Source organism: Mustela erminea, chromosome 11 (genome assembly GCF_009829155.1).
Source record: "Mustela erminea isolate mMusErm1 chromosome 11, mMusErm1.Pri, whole genome shotgun sequence".
NCBI lineage: Eukaryota > Metazoa > Chordata > Mammalia > Carnivora > Mustelidae > Mustela > Mustela erminea.
In genome coordinates, this window is record NC_045624.1 from 4,403,779 (window position 1) to 4,429,440 (window position 25,662).

The 25,662-nt window shown below is 41.9% G+C and overlaps 1 protein-coding gene across 3 annotated transcripts in view; it reads right to left on the reverse strand.

Annotated features, from left to right (window-relative positions):
• ACTR3B (actin related protein 3B) overlaps window positions 1–25,662 on the reverse strand; it is a 73,735-nt gene that overhangs the window by 43,439 nt on the left and 4,634 nt on the right. For 2 of the 3 annotated variants that reach the window (XM_032304552.1, XM_032304551.1), the window contains exon 2: window positions 12,179–12,234. The exons of the other annotated variant lie outside the window; for it this stretch is intronic. In XM_032304552.1, coding sequence (XP_032160443.1) covers window positions 12,179–12,234 — 56 coding nt within the window. The remainder of the gene's footprint in view (window positions 1–12,178; window positions 12,235–25,662) is intronic. 3 annotated transcript variants of the gene reach the window in all.

Below are 25,662 nucleotides of genomic sequence, written 5' to 3' on the forward strand. Positions count from 1 at the left end.
CCACACCATGGAGCATCATGAAGCCATGAAAAAAAATCAAGCAGGTCTTCACATACGAATCTAAAAGGATCACTAAGATGTAGCGTCATGAGAAAAAACATGAGGTGGGGGGCGCCTGGGTGGCTCAGTGGGTTAAAGCCTCTGCCTTCGGCTCAGGTCATGATCCCAGGGTCCTGGGATGGAGCCCCATATTGGGCTCTCTGCTCAGCGGGGAGCCTGCTTCCCCCTCTCTCCGCTTCCCTCTCTGCCTACTCGTGATCTCTGTCAAATAAATAAAATCTTGAAAAAAGAAAAAAAACACCAGATGTTAAAGAGTGGACATGGCAAAATGCCACCAGGGGTTTGAAAATAGATGCCGCGTGTGTTTGCTGGTATGTGCAGGATACCTCAGGAAGGACTTATAAGAAACCAGAAATGACATCTGTCCTCTAAGAGGGGAAGTTAGTGGGAGATGTTACTTTTCACCATGTGTCTCCTTATACCATTTAATTTCCATGGCATATGAATATATTTTCTACAAAACTAAATAAACTTGGAATTTCCTGTTGCTCTTACTGAGTACGGCCAGGACCCCTGGACCTTCCAGACCAAAGAAACGAGCCAAAAGCTGAAGAGCAGGCAGACTGGCTGGGACCGCCAGATCCCAGGAACACACCAGTGACTTTCTGGGTCTTCTTTTCGTCTCCTATAACCCAGATTGGGTGCTAGAGAAGCTGGCAACCCAGAAACACCAATGAGCTCAAAACAAAAAAAGTACCTCCAAAAAAATGCCTGCTATCTCCAGCCTAAGAAGATAAAAGGGGCAGTCTGAAAAGATAATGAAAAAACAAAACAAACAAAAACAAAAAACAAACAAAAGAAACTTCTAAACAACACCCATTTGACTCCAGTCAAAGGGCATGGGAAACCACCCCCCCCCACCACCATCACAGTGCAGGAGCCCAAGGGGGGGAAGCTGGCCTTCCACCCCACCCAGCAGAATCAATCCATCCATCTGCTTCCAATGCTGGGGTTTCATCAGAGGAGGCCTAGTAGAAAATCAGGACTTCCACCATCACCAGCAGTAACAAGGTGCCCCTGTCCCTCTCAGCCAGGATATCACCTGCTGAGACCTAGTATGAAGGCTGAACTCCCATCCTAAATGAGCAGGAACACCCAACCAAATGTCAACAAAGGCCAAGAGGAGACACTGAATTTCAACCCCAAACTGGCATTAACAAGGGGGCATTCTCCCTTTCTTTGCTGGAGCAATATCAGAAGTAACCTGCCAAAACATCAGATTTAAACAAGATCCAGAATCTCAGAATATAGTATCTAAAATGTCCAGGTTTCAGTAAAAATAATCTCTCACCATAGCAAAAACCAGAAACATCTCAAATGAAATGAGAAAAGACAACCAACAGATGCCAACACCAAGAAGACATGGATAACAGAATTATTAAACAAGACTTTAGGAGCCAGCTTACAATACCTCAGTGAGCAATTACAAACACACCTGAAACAATGGAAGATACAAGAAAGTCTCAGCAAAGAAACACAAAAGGAAAGCAAAGATTGAATACAGACAAAACCACATGGAATTTTGGAACTAAGAAACATCATACCTGTAATAAAAACTTCAGTGGATGAATTCAGCAGAAAAGGACAGAGGAAAGAATCACTGATCTTGAAGATATAACAATAGCAATTACCCAATCTGAACAACAAAGAAAACAGACTACAAAGCAAATGAACTGGGCTTCAGGGACACATAGGATATATAATAAAAGCACTAACATGCCTGCATTCCAAGTCCCAGAAGGAGAGCAGAGAGGAGGTGGGGCTGGAAAAGTATTCAAAGAAATAATGGCTAAAAATCTGCCAAATTTGACTAAAAAAGAAATAAGCCTACAGATTCAACACTGAACAAACCCCAAACAGAATAAACCCAAAGAAATCCATGCCAAGACATATTACAGCCAAAATTCTAAAAAATGAAGACCAAAGAAAAAATTCTGAAAGCCTCCAACAAATTTTCATCAGAAATCAGGGCACCCAGAAAGAAATGGTGTATTTTTCAAGTACTAAGAGAACTGTCCACTCAGAATTCTTTCAGAAAAAAATCCCTCAAAAAAGCAGAGCAGGGGCACCTGGGTGGCTCAGTGGGTTAAAGCCTCTGCCTTCGGCTCAGGTCATGATCTTAGGGTCCTGGGATAGAGCCCCACATCAGGCTCTCTGCCCAGGTGGGAGCCTGCTTCCCCCCCCCCTCTGTCTGGCTCTCTGCCTCCTTGTGATCTCTCTCTTAAAATCTTTAAATATATATATATATATATATTTTTTTTAAAAGCAGAGCAAATCAAGACCTTCTTAGATAAACAAAACCTAACAGGATTTTGTCACCAGCATACCTACTCTAAAAGAATGGCTCGAGAAAGTTCTCTACACAGGGAGGAAATGGTAAAAGGAATCTTGGAACATCAGGAGGGAAGAAAAATGGAAAGAACAAAAATAAGCATAATTACTTTCCTTCTTCTCTTGAGTTTTTCTAAATTATGTTTGGCAGTTGAAGCAAAAATTATAACACTGATGTCCTTCTCAATGTATGTTATACTAGAGAGGCAGGAAGGTAAAGAGACCTTGCACTCAGACTAGTAAGGTGTTGCCATCAGTAGAATAAGAAAAGATAGGTATAGATGATGTAATAGTTACACCAACCACTTAAAAATTTACACAAAGAGATGCACTCAAAAAAAACAACAACATATAAATCAAAATAAAATTATAAAAATGTTTAAATAATCCCCAAACCTAGGTGAAACAAAAAAACAGAACAAACAGAAAAAGGACTAATCAATAATTACAATAAATATAAGTGGTCTAACTACATCAATTAAAAGACAGATATTGGCTGAGTATATTTAAAAAACCCAACTTCATTCTATGCTGTCTACAAAAAACTCTCTTCAAATATAAAGATATATGTAGGTTAAAAGCAGAAGGACAGAAAAAGATATCCACACAAATGTTAATCAAAAAAAGCATGAGTGACTATACTGTGATCAGATAAAGTAAATTTTATAGCAAAGAAAGAGAATATAGAGAACATTAAAAAAATAAAGGGTCAGTCCATCAAGAAGACATGGCAATCTTAAATGTGCACTTAACAGAAACAGAAATGTAAAATACATGAGACAAAACCTGACAGGATAAACAGACGAACCCACAATTATAGTTATAGACCTCAATACCTCTCTGAACAACTGATAGAACAAGGACAGAAGAACTCAACAACACAATCAACCTACAGGAACTAAGCAACATACACAAGAACACTTCCCCCAATGAGAACAGAATATACACTGTTTACAAGTGCCCATCAAACCAAAATAAACCTTATACTGGACAAAAAAGAAACCTTAATAATTTTTCAAGAATTAAAGTCATACAGGGATGCGATGGCTGGGTGGCTCAGTTGTTTGAGTGTCTGCCTTCAGTTTAGGTCATGACCCCAGAGCCCTGGAGTCAAGCCCCATGTCAGGCTCCCTGCTCAGTGGAGAGTCTGCTTCTACCTCTCCATCTGCCTACCATTCCCCCTGCCTGTTTCTCTCTCTCTCTGCCAAATAAATTAATTGTCTTTTTTTAATTTTTAAAAATTAAGTCACACAGAGTATGGTTTCTGACTATAATGGAATAAACTCAAAAATCAGTAACAAAAACACAGAAAGAAAATCCCCAAAATAACTAGAAATTAAACCACATAGTTCTAAATGAGTCAAAGAGAAAATCTCAGGGAAAGCAAAAACTACATGAAAGACATGGAAGTGAAAATATAAAATATCAAAATGTGTTTTTGACATTTTGATATTGCCACAGCAAAAGCAGTGCTAAATGGGAAAATTTAAACACTAAATGCTTACAACAGAAAAGAGAAAAAGTCTCAAATCAATCATCTAAGTTTGCACCTTAAGAACCCAGAAAAAGAAGAGCAAAAAAAATCCAAAACAAAAAAAAAGGAAAGATACATGGATAAAAGCAAAAATCAATAAAATTTAAAGTAGAAAAACAGAGAAAACCCAATAAATCCAAAAGCTGGTGTATGAAAAGCTAAGCCTTTTGCTTTGCAGAAGACCTTGGGAAGAAGACAGAAAGAGAAACTACACAATGGGAGAAATTATTTGCAAACCATATATCCAACAAAGGACTCATATCTGGTACATACAGAGATCTCTCAAAACCTCACAGTAAAATTATAAGCAATCCAATTAGAAAATGGGCCAAAGACATGAAGAGACATTTAATGGAACAGGATACTCAGAAAATAAGTACATGAAAAGATGTTCGACACCACTGGTCATTAGGGAAATGAAGATTAAGACCATGATGAGACCTCACCATATACTGATGATAACAGCTTTAATAAAAAATTGTGACAAAACCAAAGGCTGGCAAGGATGCAGTGAAGCTGGCTCTCTCACACACAGCTGGTGGAAATGAAAAATGATACAGCCACTCTGGGAAAAACATTGGCAGTTTCTTAATAATACTAAACATAAATTTGCCATACAATGCACCAACTGCACTACATGGTATTTATCTAGAGAAATGAAAATTTATGTCCACATAAAAACCTGTACACATTTTTTTTTGCACACAACTTTCAGAGCAGCTTTATTTGTAATAGCTAAAAAGTAGAAATAACCAAGATGTCCCTCAGTAGATGAATGTTTAAACAAACTGTGGTATATCCATGCTCCGGAATACTACTCAGATAAGAAAAGACACAATCTATTGATACATGGATCTCAAGGCATTATGCCAAGTGAAAAAGCCAATCTCAAAAGGACATATACCATATGATTCCAGCTATAAAACCTTCTCAAAGGGGCGCCTGGGTGGCTCAATGGGTTAAGCCTCTGCCTTCAGCTAAGGCCATGATCCCAGGGTCCTGGAATCGAGCCCCGCATCAGGCTCTCTGCTCAGCAGGGAGCCTGCTTCCCCCCCGCCCCGCCTGCCCCTTTGCCTGATCTCTGTGTGCTAAATAAATAAATAAAATCTTTTTAAAAAATTCTCAAAAAAACAAAATCACGGAGCTAGAAACAGTAGTAGATGCCAAAGGTTAGGAATGATGGAGGGAAGGGAGGTAAACATAAAAATCATAAAGAGACAGCCCAGGAGAGACTGCTGTGGTGGTGACGGCTGTGGAGCCTGACTGCAGGGATGATTACAGGAATCTACAAATGGGGTAAATGAACAGAAATCCACACACAGTGCACGCGTGTCCAGCTCCTGGACTTAATGCCGTGCTATAACCACATAAGCTATAGTCTATGATGAAACACAGAGAAGGGGACACAAGACCTCTCCACACTATAGTTTACACTGCTTGTGAATCTATAATTATTTTAAATTATTCAAAATAACATATTTAAAGACAAATAAAATATAGTTTGCAAATCATTTAAACAAATTAAAAAATAAAACCCCTCAGTTACCTGTAAGTTAACAAAACTTACAAGATTAAACTTAATAAAGAAAAATATAAAAGTTCTGCAGGTAAAAAAGAAAAAAATTACATGGGTACAGAATAAGAGAAACTAGAAGAGAGGCACCTGAGTGGCTCAGTCGTTAAGCTTCTGCCTTTAGCTCAGGTTGTGATCCCAAGGTCCTGGGATCAAGCCCCACAACGGGTTTCATGCTAGGTGGGAAGCCTGCTTCTTCCTCTCCCTTTACCCCTGCTTGTGTTCCCTCTCTCACTGTCTCTCTCTGTTAAAAAATAAAATCTTTAAAAATAAATAAGAGTATCCAGAAGAGACAGATTATTTTCCTAATGCCAAAAAGTCATCTGAGGGTAATCTAAGGAGATTATCAGAAGAGTGTATCTGAGGCGAGCACATCTACTTGGATATAAATCCTGTATCTCAGAAACACTTGCCACAGTAGTTACCAGACAATAGTAATGTTTTAATTAATATATCTAGTACATTTCCCAAAAGAATGTCACATATTTGACTAAGCCTTCAAGGAATAATAATTCTAATCTTATATAAACTGTTCCAAAGAACAGAAAAGAAAGCTGAAAAACTCATTTTTAAAAGCCACTATAATTTTGATTTTCAAACCAGACAAAAAGAGTACAAGAAAGGAAAATTACAGACCAATCTCACTTTTGAACATTGATGCAAAAATCCAAATAAATATTGCCAAATACAATTCAGCAGGTAGTTGGTATTTCATAAAAGTAGGGCTTATCTCATGAATGAAATAAATGACAGTTCAATATTTGAAAATATATTAATATAATTCATCATATTAGGAGCTCAACTGTCTAAAACCATATAATCATCTCAACAGAGAGACAAAAGGCCTTAAATGTTAATATCCATCCACAATTTTTTTAAAAAAATCCTCTTAGTAAACTAGAAATAGAAAGGGCTAGAAAGGGCACTGCATTAACTTGAAAAAAGCATTTCCACAAAAAACAAGAGTAATCACTAGTGGAACACTAATATCACTGTCTTTAAAGTCAGAAAGACAGGGGCGACTGGGTGGCTCAGTTGGTTTAAGATCCAACTCTTGATCTCAGGGTCCTGAGATCCAGCCCCACACTGGGCTTTGCATTCAGCTCAGCAGGGAGTCTGCTTACGATTCTCTGCCTCTGCCTCTGCCCCCCACCCTGCCACCACCACCACCCACCCCGCACTCACACATGTGCGCGCGCTCTCTTTCTCCCTTAAAAGAAGACATCTTTTTAAAAAAGGCCTTAAAACTTTTTAAAAATAAAATCAGAAAGACAGAAACACCCAGCTCTAGTCACTGTGGCAAGGAAGAAGTTCTAGCCAGTACAAAAGACCAAGAAAAAAATATGAAATACTGGGATTGAAAGAGACAAAATAACTAGTATTTGCAGTTAACGGTCGGCATAGAAAACTTACAAGAATCTGCAAGCTAATAGAAGAAATAAGAGAAGTAAGACTGTTGGCATAAAAAACAAAAAAACTCAATAGCATTCCTATATGCTAGCAATTACTAATCAGAAAATGTAATTTTAGAAAATTCACAACAGCAACACACACATAAAGATATTTAAAGTTAAATCTAGCAAAAGGTGTATGAGCCTGGGGCACCAAGGTGGCTCAGTTAAATGGCCAATTCTTGGTTCCAGCTCAGGTCATGATCTCAGGGACCTGGCATCAGGCCTCCTTGTGGTGGTGGGGGGGTCTATGCTCAACAGGGGATCTGCTTGGGATTCTCTTTCCCTCTCCCTCTGACCCTCCCCCTGCTCTTGCACATTTTTTCTCTCTAAAATAAATAAATCTTTTTTTCAAAAAAGGTGTATGAGTTTTATGAAGACTATTAGGAAACATTACTGAAAATATGAGAGTCATCAATAAACAACAAAAAATATATACCATATTCATTGACAGAAATACTCAATTCATAAAGATGTCAAATTTTTCCCAAATTAATCTATAAAATAGGTGTGTCTCTAACCAAATCCCATTACAATTTTTCATGAAGCTTAAACTGGTTTTAAAATCTATAATAAAGAGTAAGGGCCTAAGGGTGCTGGGTGGCTCAGTGGGTTGAGCATCTGTCTTCAGCTCAGATCATGATCCTGGAGTCCTGGGATTGAGTCCCACATTGAGCTCCCTGCTCAGCAGAGGATCTGCTTCTCTGCCTCTCCCCTGGCCCACTCGCAATTTCTCTCTCTCACTCACTCTCTCTCAATTAAATAAATAAAGTCTTTAAAAAAAAAAAAAAAAAGAGTAAGGTCCTAAGAATAGCCAAGGTTATTCTGAAAAATACAAAAGAGGAAAAACCGCACCTACCAGAAATCAAGACACTTGCTAAATTAATAGTATTTAGACAGCTTGAAAATGAAACAAAATAAAAACACTAGAAATATTCCCAAGCATATATGGTACCTCAATATGATTAAAAAGGCATGACAAATTAAAATGCACTCTTTAATAAATGCCCCTGGGACAAGTGTCCTTCCTTTTGGAAAGTAAGTAACTACCTCACAGCATATTCAAAAAACAAACTCAAAATTTTTTCAGAAGAAAATTCAGATTTAGAAAGTCTTTATGGCTTTGGAACAGGAATGTATTTTTCAAGATGGAAACAAATTTTATATGGAAAATAATGAAATTTTAACCATATCAAAATTTTAAATTTCTCCATTTAAAAAATCATTTAAACAGATATCATAAAATAGGAGACAATATTTGCAAAAAAATTAATATTCAGAGTATATAAAACTCCATAAAAAAGACTAAAAAATGCGGGCGCCTAGGTGACTCAGTGGGTTAAGCCTCTGCCTTCGGCTCAGGTCATGATCTCGGGGTCCTGGGATCAAGCCCCGCGTCAGGCTCTCTGCTCAGCAGGGAGCCTGCTTCCCCCCTCTTTCTGCCTGCCTCTCTGCCTACTTGTGATCTCTGTTTGTTAAATAAATAAATAAAATCTTTTAAAAAAAAAGAAAGAAAGAAAAGTGGGCAAAGATATGATGAACAGGCAATCAAAGGTGCTCAACCATACTAGTCATCAGAGAAAAAGCACATTCATTAGACCAGCAAAAATTTAAGTCTACCAACATCACCTACTGTCAAGGCTGCGCAGAAACAGAAACCCTCCGCCCCGGTGATGAGAGTTTAAACCAGCACAAGCACTCCAAGGAGCCACCTGGCAACAGCCGCAAGGCTGAAGAGGTGCACACCTGCAGGATGTGTGCGCTACTTTCTCTTGGGAAGCTGGCACGTGTGGGTGGAGAGAGGTTTACAGCACATTCTGCGTATTAGAGAAAACTGGAAAATGTCCAAATGAAAAGAAGAACTGTTGAAATTCAAATGCTAGAACTCTGACCGAGAACTTCTTACATCAACATCGATAAATCTTAAAAACACGTTATTGAGGGATTTTTTTTTAAAGGACAGTGCAGAAGTAATTCATAGTACGGTGTCATTTGCAAACATGTAAAGGACAGACCAATGCGACATCCAGCTGAGGAGCTCTGTGCCTAGAAGGTCAGGGTAGAACACACTGGCCACAGGAAGTACCTGGCAGGGGAGGGAGTTCTAGGGAAGGGGGCGGGCTGGGGGAAAAGGAAGAGGGCTGCACCACTCTGATGCGTGTGTTTACTACGTACGCACCAGATGCAATCACGGCAGCATCTGTTCATGCCAGGTGGTGGGCACATGGGCCTATGCCATATTATCTTCTAAAAATTACTGGCTGAGATAAAAATTCATTTAAAAAAAAAAACAAAAATAGGGGCACCTGGGTGGCTCAGTGGGTTAAAGCTTCTGCCGTCAGCTCAGGTCATGATCCCAGGGTCCTGGGATCAAGCCCGGCATCGGGCTCTCTGCTCAGCAGGGAGCCTGCCTGTTCCTCTCCCTCTGCCTGCCTCTCTGCCTACTTGTGATTTCTGTCTGTCAAAAAAATAAATAAATAATCTTTAAAAAAAAAAAAATCTCTGGGCTCAGTGTGTATCTCCAGTCTAGACCTTCCCCTGAGCACGACGCCTACCACCCGATGCCCACAGGACTTTCACACCCCAACTCTGTAGACGCAGAGTGTCTGAAATGTACTTCCTTTGTCCCGACCCCTCCCTGCACCTCCCGCGCCCTCTGTCCAGAGCCGTGATCTCCGCACACACTCACTCCTCTGCTGGAAACTTTTCAGCGATTTTCATATACTCCGACAACTTAAAGCAAAAGAAAGGTAGGGAAAACCTTTACTCAAACAATCAGGAAAATCCCGCGCACACAAGCACAAACAAACTGGATACCCGGGGAGCTGCTCTGGTAGAGCGGGACGGGGCTCAGGGCTGAGCACCTCGCCAGTCCAGGGGGCAGGCCTGAGGGAGCCCCTCAAGGAACAATCTGAAAATTCCTGGATGCAAAATAAAACTAAAATTCCTTAAGAGAACCAAGTCTCCCATGGTCCGGTGGTCCTGCACGTTTCCAACCACGCTCCCCACCGCTCCGCTCAGGGCTGGGATCTCCTACACCATCAGAGCACGTCCGTTCTCCACAGCCCCAGTGTGCCTCGCCCCTGTGTCCACCGCCCCTATGTCCACTAGCATCCGCGAGCCTGACCACACGTCCACACAAACGCCACCTTTTCTCGGCAGGTGCCACTTCAGCCCGGGTCTTGAACTTCACCTTGTGAATGGAGCCTCTCTAGCCAGAAAAATGATTCCACTCCCAGAACAAGACGAGCAGTGAAGCCAACAGCCCAAGGGAACCGAGGCCTCTACCTACCCCAACAGCCCTGCTTCTGCCCAAACACCTTCCCACCTCGCCCCCCCCCCCCCCGGGTTCTCCATCTCTTGCAGCAAACTCAGCCAACAATGTACCTGTTCTTTTACTCCCACCTCTTTAACATTTCTGTGCTCTTTCTAGCTTCTGCTACTGTGAAGGTTCTGACAGCACCCATGTGAGAGCCGCCTTGCAGTCTGACAGCGAATGAAATTCTGCTAATAAGTGACTTCAGTTCCCCACCCTGTTAATGATGACAGGTTAAATGGGCCAGCCCGCTGAACGCTGCGGGCAGTTTTAAATGGCAACGCGTTCAAGTAAAAGGTGCAAGGTCAGCCTTTTAGAGCTGTGGCACTTAACAAGGTTAAATCCAATCTGCTCTGAGAAGTCAGAAAGTCCAATTTATCAGTCCAGCATGGAACAATCAAGTTCTGGGGCACTCGTGATGATAAAATTCACAAAAGACTCATCTGGCCTACAAAGTGCCAACTGTGACGGACTTCACTGTGTCCCTTCAAAATTCCTACGCTGGACCCCTTACCCCCAGTGTTAGTGCATTCGGAGATGGGGACTAGGAGGAGGTAATAAAAGTTAAATGAGGTCATAAGGTGGAGTCTTAATCTAATTGAACTGTTGCCTTCTAAGAAGAGGAAGAGACAACAGGGACTGAGTGCAGAGAAAAGGCCAAGTGAGAACAGGGTGAGAAGGTGCCATCTGCAGACCAAGGAGGGCGGCCACTCCAAAATCCAGCAGTGACCGCACCTTGATCTTGGACTCCATTCTGGGATCAAATACATTCTGTTGTTAAAGACATTCAGTCTGTGGTATTTTGTAAGGGCAGCCCTAGCAAACTGTGACACCAGATTATGAATTTTAACTAAAGATACAGCAGACAAATCACGCGTCTCATTGAAGACACCCCACCATGGTACTTCAAACCTAGAAGTCAAATTCCTGATCAACTTCATCCTGCCGGCCAGGAAACAGAATGAGGTGACTCCACTGTGCTCAAGGAACCTGAGGACATAGATATGCACCCAAAAGGGCTTCCGTCTTGCCTTGAATAAATGCTAAGCTCCTTGTCCCCAGCTCTCCCAAGCTTTCCCTGTTCCATACTGCTCACAAGGGCCAGTCATTACAAAAACGTCACTGGCCTCGGACCACTCAGAATTTCTAAGATCACAACTCATCTTACAAGAGCTACAGTTAGGAGGCAGTGTTTCCCTTTATTCTGGAAGGACAGACATTACTCTGGTAAACCATCCCCAAGTAACAACTCAGAATTTGAATACTTCCAGAGGAGAATTTTTCCCTATAAACAACTGACCGGACCTGGGATGCTGCTGTGGGGAACAAAGAGTGGGGAGGATACACGGTTGCCAAAATGTGAGAACATTTCTTCTTTGAAGTTGATCATCCTCTATGGACTAAAATTTAAACAAAAGCAGACACTCTGAACACAATGAAACAGTCATGGGGCCTCTCATTTAAAAAAAAGAAAAAAAGAAAAAATTAAAAAAGGTCTTTCAGTAGAGTGAATAGTGCAGCACAATGGATATTTAGTCCACAGAGCTGCCAAGTTAACGAAACTATACTCATTTAAGATACGAATTAACCTTATAGGACCAGATCTGCTTCTTCGAAGAAGCTCTGACATTCTTGATTGAAGGAAAAGCCCCCGCCAACCAGCCAGGGGGAAACGCCAGTGTCAGTGACGAGGGGCTCATCAGGAGACAAGCTGAGGGTCGGAAGGCTGGGGTTTCTCAGGCCACAGTGACAGTCCACAGCAATGTTCAGCCACTAGGTGTGTCAATATTACAACCCTCCCCAGTCCCCAGAACAGCCTTCTGAAAGCAGATGACAGGTCAAATAATACGCCTTGAAAAACAGACTGTTGAGAACCCCAATCCTTTAGAAACGCGAGGGTGGGCTGTACTTACATGAAGGAATAATGAACTGGGGCTCAGTGTTGCCTGCGTAGCCAAGCTTGGTGTACCTAAAAGCACAAAGTCATCAACACAGGTTTAGACAATAATACTCTCCCTTGGATCCCACTAGCGTCTTCTATTACAAGCTCTCCAAGTCCAAAAATAGCAAGCCTCAGAGCGGCCACTTGAATTAAATAAATAAATAAATAAATAAAAAGCTTCTGATGACTGAGAAGCAAACCCTAGTTTCAGATAAGCAAGCTGTTGTTAGAACAGAACACGTTGTGCTCGTTTCTACCAGGGACAAGCTTGCACACGTGCAATCACACGTAAACCACATTTCTGCATCCCCACCAACGTACAAGTGCCCTTACACTCTTTCGCTTTTTAAAAAAAACCCCGTAGAGAAAGTAAATATTATCCCTATTTAGCAGATGAGAACACTGAGGCGCTGGGGAGCTAATTCAGCTGCCCAAAGCCAAGCAGCTGGTGAAGTGGGGGGTGGGGGGGGCAGTGGTGGGTAAAATCCAATCTGAATATACAGGCTAAATTCCAGAGCTGGCTCTCATAAGAAGTGTACTTACTTCTCAAACTTCATGAACTTTGGGGGGGGGGGGTAAAAATGATTATATAATTTTCTTAAAATGTCATGGCATATGTCTAGAAACAGCTACTGCCACCTCCTGAGACTATCTGACAGGAGCATCTCTTTATCATCTCATTTCCGAAGGAGCCCATTTTCTGTCAAGATCCTCTGTGTGATGGATTCCAAAAGTCTTAACTAAAACAAATGCCAAAATACTACTATCTGTTCCAAAAGCATTTGCTAATCCCTTAAATTAAAAAAAAAAAAAAAAGTGGTGGGGGGGACCACCACTGAGAACCATCTGCTGGAAATAAAAAATTGAAAACCAAAAAGACTCATCAGCTCTTCCTTTCTTATTAGGCCTACGGTAATGAACAGTAAAGTCTGGACAAGTGAGCCAACGTTCTACAGTAAGGCTCGTAATGAAGAAAAAAACTCCCCAACAGTGTTGAAAGTGACTTTATTAATTCATTCCTTTTTATAAATTATTTTAAGACGCTCGATACTAAAATTTTTTGATGTAGTAGTACATTCCAAATTCTAATAAATTAATTTTATGATTTTTCAATGTATTTTACCATATGCTAATTTTACTATTTCTGAACACACCGTGAATGAATAAGCTTTGGTGAGCCAAAAACGGCAAGTGAGCTCCCTTTAAATCACGCCTTACTGCTCAGTCTCCAGGGATCTGACGTCTTGGTGCCACAAGGACCCAGGTGAGGCTGGGCTCTGAAAGCCACCAGGCCCCAAAAGAAGTTTCCGAGACCCACCTGAGGGCCCCCCAAGTTCCACAAATAACCAGACACACAAACAAAGTGGACCCCATGCCAGGGCTCACCAGACCCAGAGGAAGGTTTCAAAGTCAACCCAGAGCGAGCCGGGGACTTTCCAGAAGACAGACAACATATCCTGAACTTCTAAAAATTCCCAATTCAACCACCATTCTGGAAGTATATTTCAGACAATCAATACAAACGAACTGAATTTCTGACCCAAGGCTCAAGAAGCCTAGCAAGCAGGTCAGAAATCACTAAAATCCTCAAATTTAAGATTGTGTTATTTAAAAGGCCACATCACCCACCCACCCACCCCCCCAAAAAAATAGGCATCTCGAGCTTCAAGAATCTCTGCCTGCCCACACTGATGGATTTCAAGCCACACGATGACAGAACGTAGTCCTTCCTGACTGCAGCCCCGCCCCGGCACCGCGCCTGGGACGCAGCAAGCACTCCAGCAAGATCTGCCCAGTGAGTTCTTAGCCGTGTAAGGAAAGGTCACTGCTGTCCAACTGCTGGGCAAAGGAGCAGTGTTGGAAAGGGGGATGCTGAAAGTCAGAAATGCAAGGTGATGGGCCACAAAAAGCCAGACCCACCATCTAGCAAAATCCTTCATTTATAGGTGAGAAAGCACTTGCCTCTGTGATGAGATTATTTTCAACAAAGGAAAAGAAAAACCTGAAACAAATACAGTAAAATATTAACACTTATTAAGATTAGGTGCTAAGTATCATTTCTATCTACTATTCTGTGTTATTTCTGAAAGTGAAGCGTGTGTTGTGCTGGTTATGACCACACACTCCGGCACGAGACTGCTCGGGTTCAAGTCCCAGCTCCGTTATTCGCCAAATGTGTGGCTTTGGGCAAGTTACCATACCTATCTGTACCTCAGTTTCTCCATCTGTAAAATGGGGATAATAATACAACCTATTTCCTAGGGTGCGTTTTATATATAAATAGGGAAACAGAGAAAGCGTTAGAACATGCTATCTATAGGTTTTACTTTTTCACTATTGTTATTTTTCTGTACGTTTGAAAAATTTCCTAATTTAAAATTTCAAAAATCTCAGAAAACACACACATAGTATGGTCTGTGGCTGTGTTCAGTCTTTCTGCTGTACGTGACTCTATAGGCCAGAGACAAACACCTTGCGCGGTGGGAGAAATAAAATGCAAATGGTAAACCCTGCAGATATCAGCTCTCCTTCCGCAACTGTGTCCTATACCCTGCGGTCATGAACTACAGTCCAGAGCAGCAAAATGTGCCTGCAGAAATGGGCTGGGGCACGCTTAAATCCACAGCTCCAAAATTCAACTGATGATGCCATCACCACGGGCCACTAGCCAGCAGCTGCTGGAATGCTGGGATCCCGCAAGCACAGCACTCTCTTGGACAGACAGCCCTCAAGGGTGGCCTTCTGTCATCCGTCACACGGGTAATGGAGCATCAATAAAATTAAGCAAACAACGATTTTCATCACTGAGGCAAACTAATATTAAGACACATGAATGTTTTGGGGCGCCTGGGTGGCTCAGTGGGTTAAGCCTCTGCCTTCGGCTCAGGTCATGATCCCAGGGTCCTCAGATCGAGCCCCGCATCGGGCTCTCTGCTCGGCAGGGAGCCTGCTTCCCTTTCTCTCCCTGCCTGCCTCTCTGCCTCCTTGTGATCTCTGTCAACTAAATAAATAAAATCTTTAAAAAAAAAAAAAGACATAGGAATGTTTTTATGTATAAACAAATTACAATGAACTCCCCTACCCAAACTGAAACCATTAAAAACAGTAGCAAAAGTACAAATTACTCAGATTACTTAAGGTAACTCAGTATCTTTAGATTTTGCTACTCCTTACAGAGCATCAAATACACTTGAGGTTTCGTTCTTTGAATAATCACAATGTAATGAATGTTTAACAAGATTTATTTTAATAACATCTTCATCAACCGAGGCTCATACCAAACTTCAATGAGAACATATTAAATGTAACAGCGTAAATGTGGCCTAACAAGCACTCACCCTATAAGCCTCTCCCAGGACGACAATCCAGTGCTAGCCTGGAAGCCCCCTTAGAGGCAATTTTACAACTATATGAAGAGCAGAACCAAAAAAAAAATCAACACATAAAACACAACTATTAAATAAGGACCGTGTTCAAGACACCATTTATGAAAACAAAGAGGCATTTTTTTTCTCTCCCAGTCAGTTTCCCAGCTAGCAGCATGGAGCAGGCGTACCACGAGGATCCTAAGACCGGAAGGAGAAAAGCACGGCCCCAGTCCTCAAAATACTGCTCCACACGTTTACCTATTAGAAACGGGATTTCAAATTGATTTTTTTAATTGCAACATGGCCTACTTTCTCTGAAAGGCAGGTTGAAGATCATCTGGGTAGGCTTCCAGAAAATCTGCACCAAACCTTCTGAACAGATCACCACGGAAACATCAAAAATATATACTCTCAGTACTGTCCCAGAATCACTGGCGGGAATCCCCAGATTCCTGAATCTTTAGCATCTTCCGTCCCAACCCCAGGGTTCTGATAGTATGCTTAGAAATCATTAGATAACACGAATCACAAATGACTAAATAAAACGAGTAACATTGGGAAGGAGGAGACAAAATGTATTTGTAAATGAGAATTGCAGACCCGGACTTCCTAAGGAAACCAAGTAGAAAAGTAAACGAAATGAGAAATTCAGTGAGATGGCCAGTTACTAAATACACAGACAAAAACCTGACGAGAAGTGAGAATCCACACTGGTTGAAAAGATCCCGATCACAATGGCAACAACACGGGGTCACACTGCCTTCAAGACTACGCTACCCCGACACACAGAGCGACGCAGACGTGGGGAGAGGCGTGTGCGAGGAACTCTCCATACACAAGCCAGCAAATAAACTGAGCCAGGCCTTACTCTTACACAGGAAGAGTACTGTTTTTTTAAGAAATGTCAAATGGCATTAAATTCACCTACAAATTGATTCCAAGACCATTCAGCCTCAGCCAGTACTGACGAAGGTGGTAGGGAGTACACACGGGCGGCAGTGAAAGGCCGGGGAGTCATTATACACGGAAGTTCCACATTCTCTATCAGAATTTTAAATGCGTATCCCCTATTGTCCACACAGCACATTTCTGGGAATCTACCCCACAGAAGCACTTTAAGACGTAGGCAAAGAAAAGAACAAAAAACGTTCACTGCAGCATTGTAATAGCAAAACAACAACAAAAAACTGGAAACACCCAAATGCATCAACACAGGATGTACTAAATAAATCATAATAATTCCATAAAATGCTCTACAGCCATCGAAAATGGAGACTGACGTTACTCCATACACAGATGGCAATATGCACTCTGAAACAGCCCATGTTTGTGATGTGAGGGAGTTTCATGGGACTTGCAACACTGGGTCCAAAACACAGCACTAGGACTTCGGGCAAGTAAATGAACCCCGCGTACATCAGCTGCTTCATCTGTAAAAGATAAATAACAATAATCCCTACCTAATGTTAAACAGTATGATTTCCAGGAAATATTAAATATTACCATTTCCAGGAAATATTTCCTAATTCAAAAAGTAAAAGGATCCATTATTTGATCATTTTGAGGGGCTCCTGGGCAGCCCAGTTGGTTGAGTACCTGACTCTTGATTTCAACTCAGATCATGATTTCAGGGTTGTAAGATCGATTCCCTGCGACAGCCCACACTCCAGGCAGAGTCTGCTTGAATTTCTCTCCCTCTTGCCCCTCCTGCACACACACGCACATCTCTAATAAATAATCTTTTTTTAAATGTTATTTGAGCATTTGAGCTATCTTTATTTTTCCACATAATACCCTTAGAAAATTTTCTACTAGAGTTTTAGTACTTTACCAATTTGTGCAAATCCTTACGTTCCAAGGATATGAATCCTTGCTCCTATACACATCACCAATTTTTCCCAGTTATACATTTCCTGGCAGACAACCGTTGACAGTTGAGATGATCATATCTACCAATTATCTTCCTAAATAACTTCCTGTCTCATTTCAATTTTGAAAGTCCCTCGCTGTATTAAAATTTCATATTATTTCTCTTCCAGGTCTATGTATATCTTTTCATCCAAATGGGAAGAGCTATGTCAATCAAATTTTCCCAGGTGGGTACATAAGGAATCAAGACCAACAATTCTGATGTTAAAAGCCCTTGATTTTTGTTTGTTTGAACGTTCTCTTCCAAAAGGATAGCCAGCATAGTAAAGGTAGGCATCATTCTCAAGAAAATGTAAACTACGCCACATTCTCAAACTCAAGGCTACTTCCATACGTCCCCTGGCTTGAGACCCCTTCTCACACAGCAATAGAATGAGGAGCTGTATAAGGCAATACCCATAGTTACCACTCAGCCTTGTACACAAGTCTGTCCTCATTGTCCAGACTTGAAAACACCATAAAAAGGTATCCATGAAGAAGTCTCACTCCCCATCCTGCCCCGTGCACCCCACTTCTGCCTTCCACCGCTTCCTATTCTTACGTGTCCTTCCAAAGTCTCCTCCTGTAAATACAATATATCCTCATTTGCCCCAAACATTTTAAACAGCCCTGGTGCAAAGATTCTTTCACTCTTCTGGTAAACGCCACTATTTTTCCACAGCAGTAACACACAGACTTTTCAATTCTGCCGTCAAGAGAATTAATCTGACTACTGTCAACTCAACATATTTATATATAGTTAAAATTCCTCCTACAACCATGTGTCTAGAGCAGAAGGTGACAACTTAAGCTCAATTAATCTATGTTTAAAAGTGGAAATGTCACATCCTAGAACAGTGTTTTTCAAACTGTACCCTGTAGGGAGGTTCTTTCCACTGAGACCCCTTATGAGGTCCAGTCTTATACCCCAAACTTCAGCCAAAACAGCTCTACTCCTTCCTGAGGTTTTCAGTTAAAAAAAAAAAAAAAAAAGTGATTGCAACGGCCTTAGACTATGGTTCTGATAAAACTAAAACTATCCCCAGATCTCAGTTACCGTTTCTAAATAATACACACCCTCTCTGCATTGTATACTGTAAACTAATAACACGATCGAGCGCTTCAAACATTCCTTGGGCTACTGAACAGAAAAGGGTAGTCTCTGTTTCCAGGACGAAGAGTTTAATATATAACTTCACATTTATTTACTCGTTATTTTCTCTAAATCCAATACCTTTCTTTCTTTGTCTATGTGATCTGTGAATTTGCCTTTACTGAATATACTTCTCCATTTGTCCTTCTATAAGCAGCATTTTTTGATCTGTGTTTGGTAAATATAAGACCATGAGGTATGGTCTTTTTGTGCATTTTGATCACTATAAAGTGAACTCTAACTTCTAGGTTAAAATGGTAGACTAAATATATAATATAATTATTTTACTCTGTCCCAAAGCCCCACTAAAATCAAAGCAAAATGGTTTTTTTTAAGCTGTGTTAAACCACAACCACAGGAAGAAAAGAAGAGGCGCCAGTAACAAAGGTTTGGTTCGGAGGAGCTGAGGATCGGGGTAACCGGCTTTGGGAGAGGAAAACAGGCAGAGGCCAAAGCTGAGAGCCAGCCCAGCACACACGCCTGCATCCTTAAAGGCTCCAGAAATAGACAGCTGCAGAGGAGCCTCTGGAAGTAAGACCAACGGGCCCAAACCGGGTGAGATTCCCCGCCCACATGCTGGGGGCCACAGCTCCCCCCTGACCCCAGCATTCTCCAGAAGCTGACTCTTTGGAGGTGGTAAAGCTAAAGGTCTCTGGCCCCGGAGTCACTGGGCACAGGTGAAGCCAGCACCATCCCGACACCAACGGCCCTCTGGCCTGCATCCACAGTAAACGCGGATGCTCAGAAACCCTCTCCCACGCCCTCCTCTCTCTTCCTGTCCTCCCGCAGAACACCAGCACCCAGGCCCAGCCCACCAAGCAGAGGATCCCCAGCAGAATCTCTGGGGAGATGAGCAGCTCAAAAAGAAAGATCAACAGATCCTAAATCCCAGGAGACTCCCCAAAAAACAACCTGCCAGTATCACCCTTTGAGAAGCTCAAAATCAATAAGCAAATCTACACATTGAGAGTCCAATGCTCACTTTATTTTTTTGACTTCTCATCATGAGCAGGCAGCCAGGAATTACCAACATCTGAGGAAAGCCTCCATCACCAAATAGAGTGAGAGCACGCAAATCAAAAACCAACTCAGAAGAAACAAAACCTACTTGGGGAGAAACCTGCACAACCACCAAGAAAACCACGATCCTCAATACCCTATGAGAAGACACCACATCCAAAAAACAAAATGAGAGGCTATTAGTAAAAGAACATTTAGAAAACACAAAGAATTTTGGAAATTGAAAATAAGAGCAGAATTGAAAACACTGAAGAGAAGGGTAAGAAGACAAGGCGAGGCGTACCCTAGAAGCAAGGAAGCAGGACCGGATGATGGAAAACGAGAGAGACAAGAAAGTCAGAGAGTCAGCCCAAGAATTCTACACAGAAACCACAGGAGTCTCAGCCAGGGCATGCACGTGAGCACAGGACAGACAGAGAGAAAGATGCACACACAGTGGAGGAAGAAATAATCTAAACGTATTACCCAGAACTCAAAGATGCTCATTTCCAGACTGCAGGAACTCACAAAATGCCCAGCACAGAGGAAAACAAACCTACTTCAAGGCACATCATTGTGAAATTTCAGAAACCAGTGACCAAGTAGAAATCCTAAAATCTCCCAAAAAGGAGAATGGGGAGTCAAAGGCACAAAGTCTTCAGACTTCTCAGCAGCAAAATCAGAAGCAAGAAAACAAAGAATCAGTGTCTTAAAAATTCTGAAGGTAAATTATTTCCAACACCGAAGACTACACCCTAACAATCAACCAAGTGAGGGATTAGAGAAAAAACATTTCAGAAAAGCAAGACATTTTAAAAATTCACCTCCCACACGTTCTTTCTGAGAAAGCTACTGAAGGATACCCTCCACCAAAACAAAGGAGAAAACCAAAAAAGAAGACACGGAACAGACACACAGGAGAGAGGTTCATGAACCCCTGGACTGATGGCAGGAGACACCAGGATGACAAACGTGCACAGATGGGCGGAAATGAGACTCAGGACCCAGGCACAGCAAAGGCACTCACCACAAACCCCTGCACTGCTAGGTCACCATCCCTGCCCCCCAAAGCTGGGAGGACTATGAGCAGGGAGGAAAGCAGACAGCAAGAAGGAATGGACTCAGAAAACACACTCAATCCAGGAGAAAGGCAAAGGAAAGGCCTAGAAGGTTATAAGGAAAGTCCCAGGCTATGTGGCAGGCCTGGGAGGCAACCACCCAGAGAGAAGGACAGAGGTTTGCAAAGGGGAGGTCTCCAAAAACAGACTCTGGTAGGATCTGTAATGGGATTAGCCTTGTGGAAAGCTGTACTGAGAAGCTGGCTACTTAAAAATATGGAAAATTGGGACGCCTGGGTGGCTCAGTTCGTTAAGCAGCTGCCTTCGGCTCAGGTGATGATACCAGCGTCCTGGGGTCGAGTCCCACATCGGGCTCCTTGCTCGGCGGGGAGCCTGCTTCTCCCTCTGCCTCTGCCTGCCATTCTGTCTGCCTGTGCTCGCTCTCTCTCCCTCTCTTTCTGACAAATAAATAAAATCTTAAAAAAAAAAATATGGAAAATAATTAGCAGTGGATACCAAGAAAACAAAAAAGGCAATCATTAACTTCCATAAAAACAAAATGTAAGAGACAAAAATACTTGTAGTATACTTTCATAAATGAGGACATATACTTGCATAGGCCTAACAGTATAAATGCTGATCACAAATTAAGTGGAAAATGTAATAATATCTCTCTATTGGGAGAACAGGGAAGGAGAAACAGGGCAAAGGCAGAATGAGAGACACCATCATCTAACAACAGTAAATTAACAGATAATGTGAAAAATTGGTAATCAAAAAATAGATCCATGTGCCTATTACTTAGAAACATGGACATCCATAAATGCTGGAAGACACAGATTAAACCTGAAAGTAGTTGCTTCTGGGCAAAGACAGAGAACAGCAGGCAGGACAGCACCCCACATGTTTGCACATTGGCCTCTGAGCACTATTTGACTCTTAATTAGTGTGCATATTACTCTTATGAAATCAAAATTTTTATCAAAACTTGTGACATCACGTTTAAATCATACTCTTGCATTCCGCTGGTTTGCCTTTGTTCGGTACATTTTTGACCATCCTTTTACCTTCTGACAAAGCAGATCTCGGCTTTCAGGAGGCCAGAAACAGGACGCCGGCACCACGGGACAGCAACAGCTGGGGGAGGCGCTCCAGGAAGCAGCAGCGCCTTTCACAAAGCAGCGGGAAATAATGACAGAAGACTCAACACTACACGCTCAGTCCAACATGGAGTAAGTGGAGATAAAAAACGGGAAGACCGAAATACCGTCATGAGTAAAGCAGCTCATGTCGAACTCTGAACCCAAAGACAGAGAACAGATCTTCACATACAAGTAGGACCTGCACAAAACGGACCACGTCTAAGACGCCATGAAGCCCAGATAAGAGAAATAAAGCTAACAGCACTCTCTGAGCAATACTGCAACAACACTAGAAATTAAAAACAAAAACCAAAAAAATAAACAGGCCCTTATACCTAAAAATTTTAAAACATGCTAGTATAGAAATACTAGTTACAGGGGAACTCAAAATAAAAATACAGAAATTTCTTTAAAATTATAAGGAAAAAAAATGTATCTAAATCTAAGGGATACATACAGCTTAGGACATAACCACCAAAATTCTGTAGTATTCATTCCCCTCAATTAAAGGAAAAAATAAAAATGAATTTAACATCTAATTCAAAAAAAAAAGACAAGAACAAAGGAAAGCCAGAGAAAAAATAAAGATAAAAGCAACATAAATGAGTCAAAAAAACAGAAAAATAACAGGGTCCTGAGATCAAGCCCCGCATCGGGCTCTCTGCTCAAGAGCAAGCCTGCTTGCCTTCCTCTCTCTCTGCCTGCCTCTCTGCCTACTTGTGACCTGTCTGTCAAATAAATAATAAATAAATAAATTAAAATCTTTTAAAAAAAATTCAACTTTGTTAACATACAGTGTATCATGAGCTTCAGAGGTAGAGGTCAGTGATTCATCGGTAGCATGTAGATGAGCATGTGATGTAGCTCATCACATCACGTGCCCTCCTTCATGCTGTCACCCAGTGACCCCGCCCCCCACCCCCCTCCCCTCCAGCAGCTCTCAGTTTGTTTCCTAGAGTTAAGAGTCTCTCATGGTTTTGTCTGCCTCTCTGAGTTAATTTTATTTTTCCTTCCCTTCGCCTATGCTCATCTGTTTTGTTTCTTAAATTCCACATGAGCGAAATCATATGGTTGTCTTTCCTGACTTATTTCACTTAGCATAATACCCTCTACTTCTATCCACATAGTTACAAATGGCAAGAGTTCATTCTTTTTTGATGGCTGAGGAATATCCATTGTAGATATACATCACATCTCCTTTTTCCTTTCATCTGTTGATGGACGTCTCGGCTTTCTCCACAGTGTGGCCACTGCTGCTATAAACATTGGGGTGCATGTGCCCCTTCAGATCACTATTTTTGTATCCTTCGTATTCAATATCTAGTAGTGCGATTGCTGGGTCATAGGGTAGCTCTATTTTTTACTTTTTGAGGAACCTCCATGCTGTTTTCCAGAGTGGCTGCACCAGCTTGCGTTCCCACCAACAGTGTAGGAGGCTCCCCTTTCTCCACATCCTCACCAACACCTGTTATTTTCTGACTCGTTAATTTTTAGCTGTTCTGACTGGTGTGAGTTGGTACCTCATTGTGGGTTTGGTCTGTATTTCCCTGATGCTGAGTGATATGGAGAATTTTTTCATGTCTGTAAGCCCGTAAGTTTGTCGTCTTTGGAGAAATGTCTGTTCATGTCCTCTAACCATTTCCTGACTGAATTTTCGTTTTTTGGGTGTTGAATTTGGTAAGTTCTTCGTAGATTTTTATCCAATCTGTTATTTGTGAATATCTTCTCCCATTCCATAGGTCAGCATCTTATTTTAAAAACACCAGAAGTTCCCCACTAAAGTAAGAACAAAAGAATAATGCCCACTAACTCCATTCCTATTTAACATTATTTTGGAGGTAATGGTCACTGCAGTGTGTCCAAAAAAAAAAGGCAAATAGAGTCCCTACCAATAGAAAAGAAGGGGTAAACCCTGTCTAATTGCCAAAGATTTTGTATCTGGAAAACCCTTAAGATCAAGGGAAAAAATTTATACAACCTAAGAGTAAAAAAATTTATACAACCTAAATAAATACAACCTATTTTGCAAAGTAGCAGTTTACAATATTGGCGCAAAAAAACTAAGAGCCTTGGGGCGGCTGGGTGATGCAGTGGGTTAAGCCTCTGCCTTCAGGTCAGGTCAGGATCCCAGGGTCCTAGGATCGAGCCCCACATTGGGCTCTCTGCTTGGTGGGGAGCCTGCTTCCCTTCCTCTCTCTCTGCCTGCTGCTCTGCCTACTTGTGATCTCTCTCTGTCAAACAAATAAAAATAAATCTTAAAAAAAAAAAAGAAACTAAGAGCCTTAATGTATTGAAGAAAAACAGAAAACATAAAGAACAAGAAGACACCATTTATGAGAGCAAAACAGAAATCACATACTGAGGTATAAAATTAACAAGAAATCTACCTGGGGGAAACACAGTGTTCCTAAAAGGCACAAAACAGACTTGATCTAATGGAAAGAGATGCCCTGTTCTTCCATGGGGGGACTCACCTTCACAAAGATGATGGTCCTCATTAAATTAACTTATAAATTTAATAGAATCCAAATCAAAATGCCATCAGGCATTCTCCCTGTGGAACTAGAGAAGCTGACTGCAAGTTCATTTGGAGGAACCAGAAGCAAAAACTTAGCAGAAAGCCCTAAAAACAGAAAGGATGTGCAGGCGAGGCCAGCCCCACCAGGTATGAAATCATTCTAGAGCCTCAGTAATTAAAACTCTGTGGTGGCGGTGGCTTATGCTTAAATAGATTGAGGCAACTCGAAACAAGGTCTAGAAATAAACACAATTGCACTGACAAATTTAGTACATGATAAAGACAGAATCTCCAAGCACGGGGTTTTGTTTTTTGGGTTTTTTTTTCCATAAATGATGCTGCAACAAATGGGACAGGCAGAAGGAAAAAAGACAGTAGTAGTTCCAACTGGGTCCTTTCCTCATACCAGATCCCAGGACACATTCCAAATGGAGTAAGATTTAAATGGGGAGGGGAGGGAAGGGATGAAACCATTAGAAAAAAATCACCATATAACCTAGAAATGGGGCGGTGGGGGGACTTTCTTAACTCTAACTCAAAATCTAGAAACAATAAGGAAAAAATAAATAAATTTGATTACTTTAAGAAACCTTTGAGGGCATCTGGGTGGCTGAGTCATTGAGCATCTACCGCCGACTCGGGTCATGATCCCGGGGTCCTGGCATCGAGTCCTACATCGGGCTCCCTGCTCAGCAGGAAGCCTGCTTCTCCCTCTCCCACTCCCCCTGCTGTGTTCCCTCTCTCACTGTGTCTCTGTCAATTAAATTAATAAGAAAAAAATCAGCAAAATATCTCAGTTCTTTAACAGGAAACATGTATTTGTGACTTCCACCCTAAAGAGCTAACGCCCCAAAGTGCAGAAAAGAGTTCACCGGCCCAAGACTGCTCTCTAGAAACCCTGCTGGTAGGTTTGGCCACCCAGCTGGCATCTGGGAACTGTGGGCTCAGGAGGGCTCTTGCCATTCCCCCAATGGCATTCACTGGACCTCACCACACTAACAGTAGTTTACGCTGAACACCTATCTGCCTTCCCTCTGGGGCTCTGCAATTTGGTATGTGTACGGCAGGGGTGCCGTGGCCAGCCTCAACAACGCTGGCCACCGAGTCTTTAACGAGCCTCCTTGGTGTGCTGTCAGAACCGGAGGCTGCCGGAGCACGTCTGTGTAGCTCCAGGGAGAGAGGACTCTGGAAACTTGCGGTTTCCTCCTGACTCTGCTTCATGTGCCTTTTCCCTTGGCTGATTCTGCTTTGTACTTTTTCACTACAGTCCTGGAATTGCTCCTAGCAGATCGCTGAAGCCAGGAGCAGT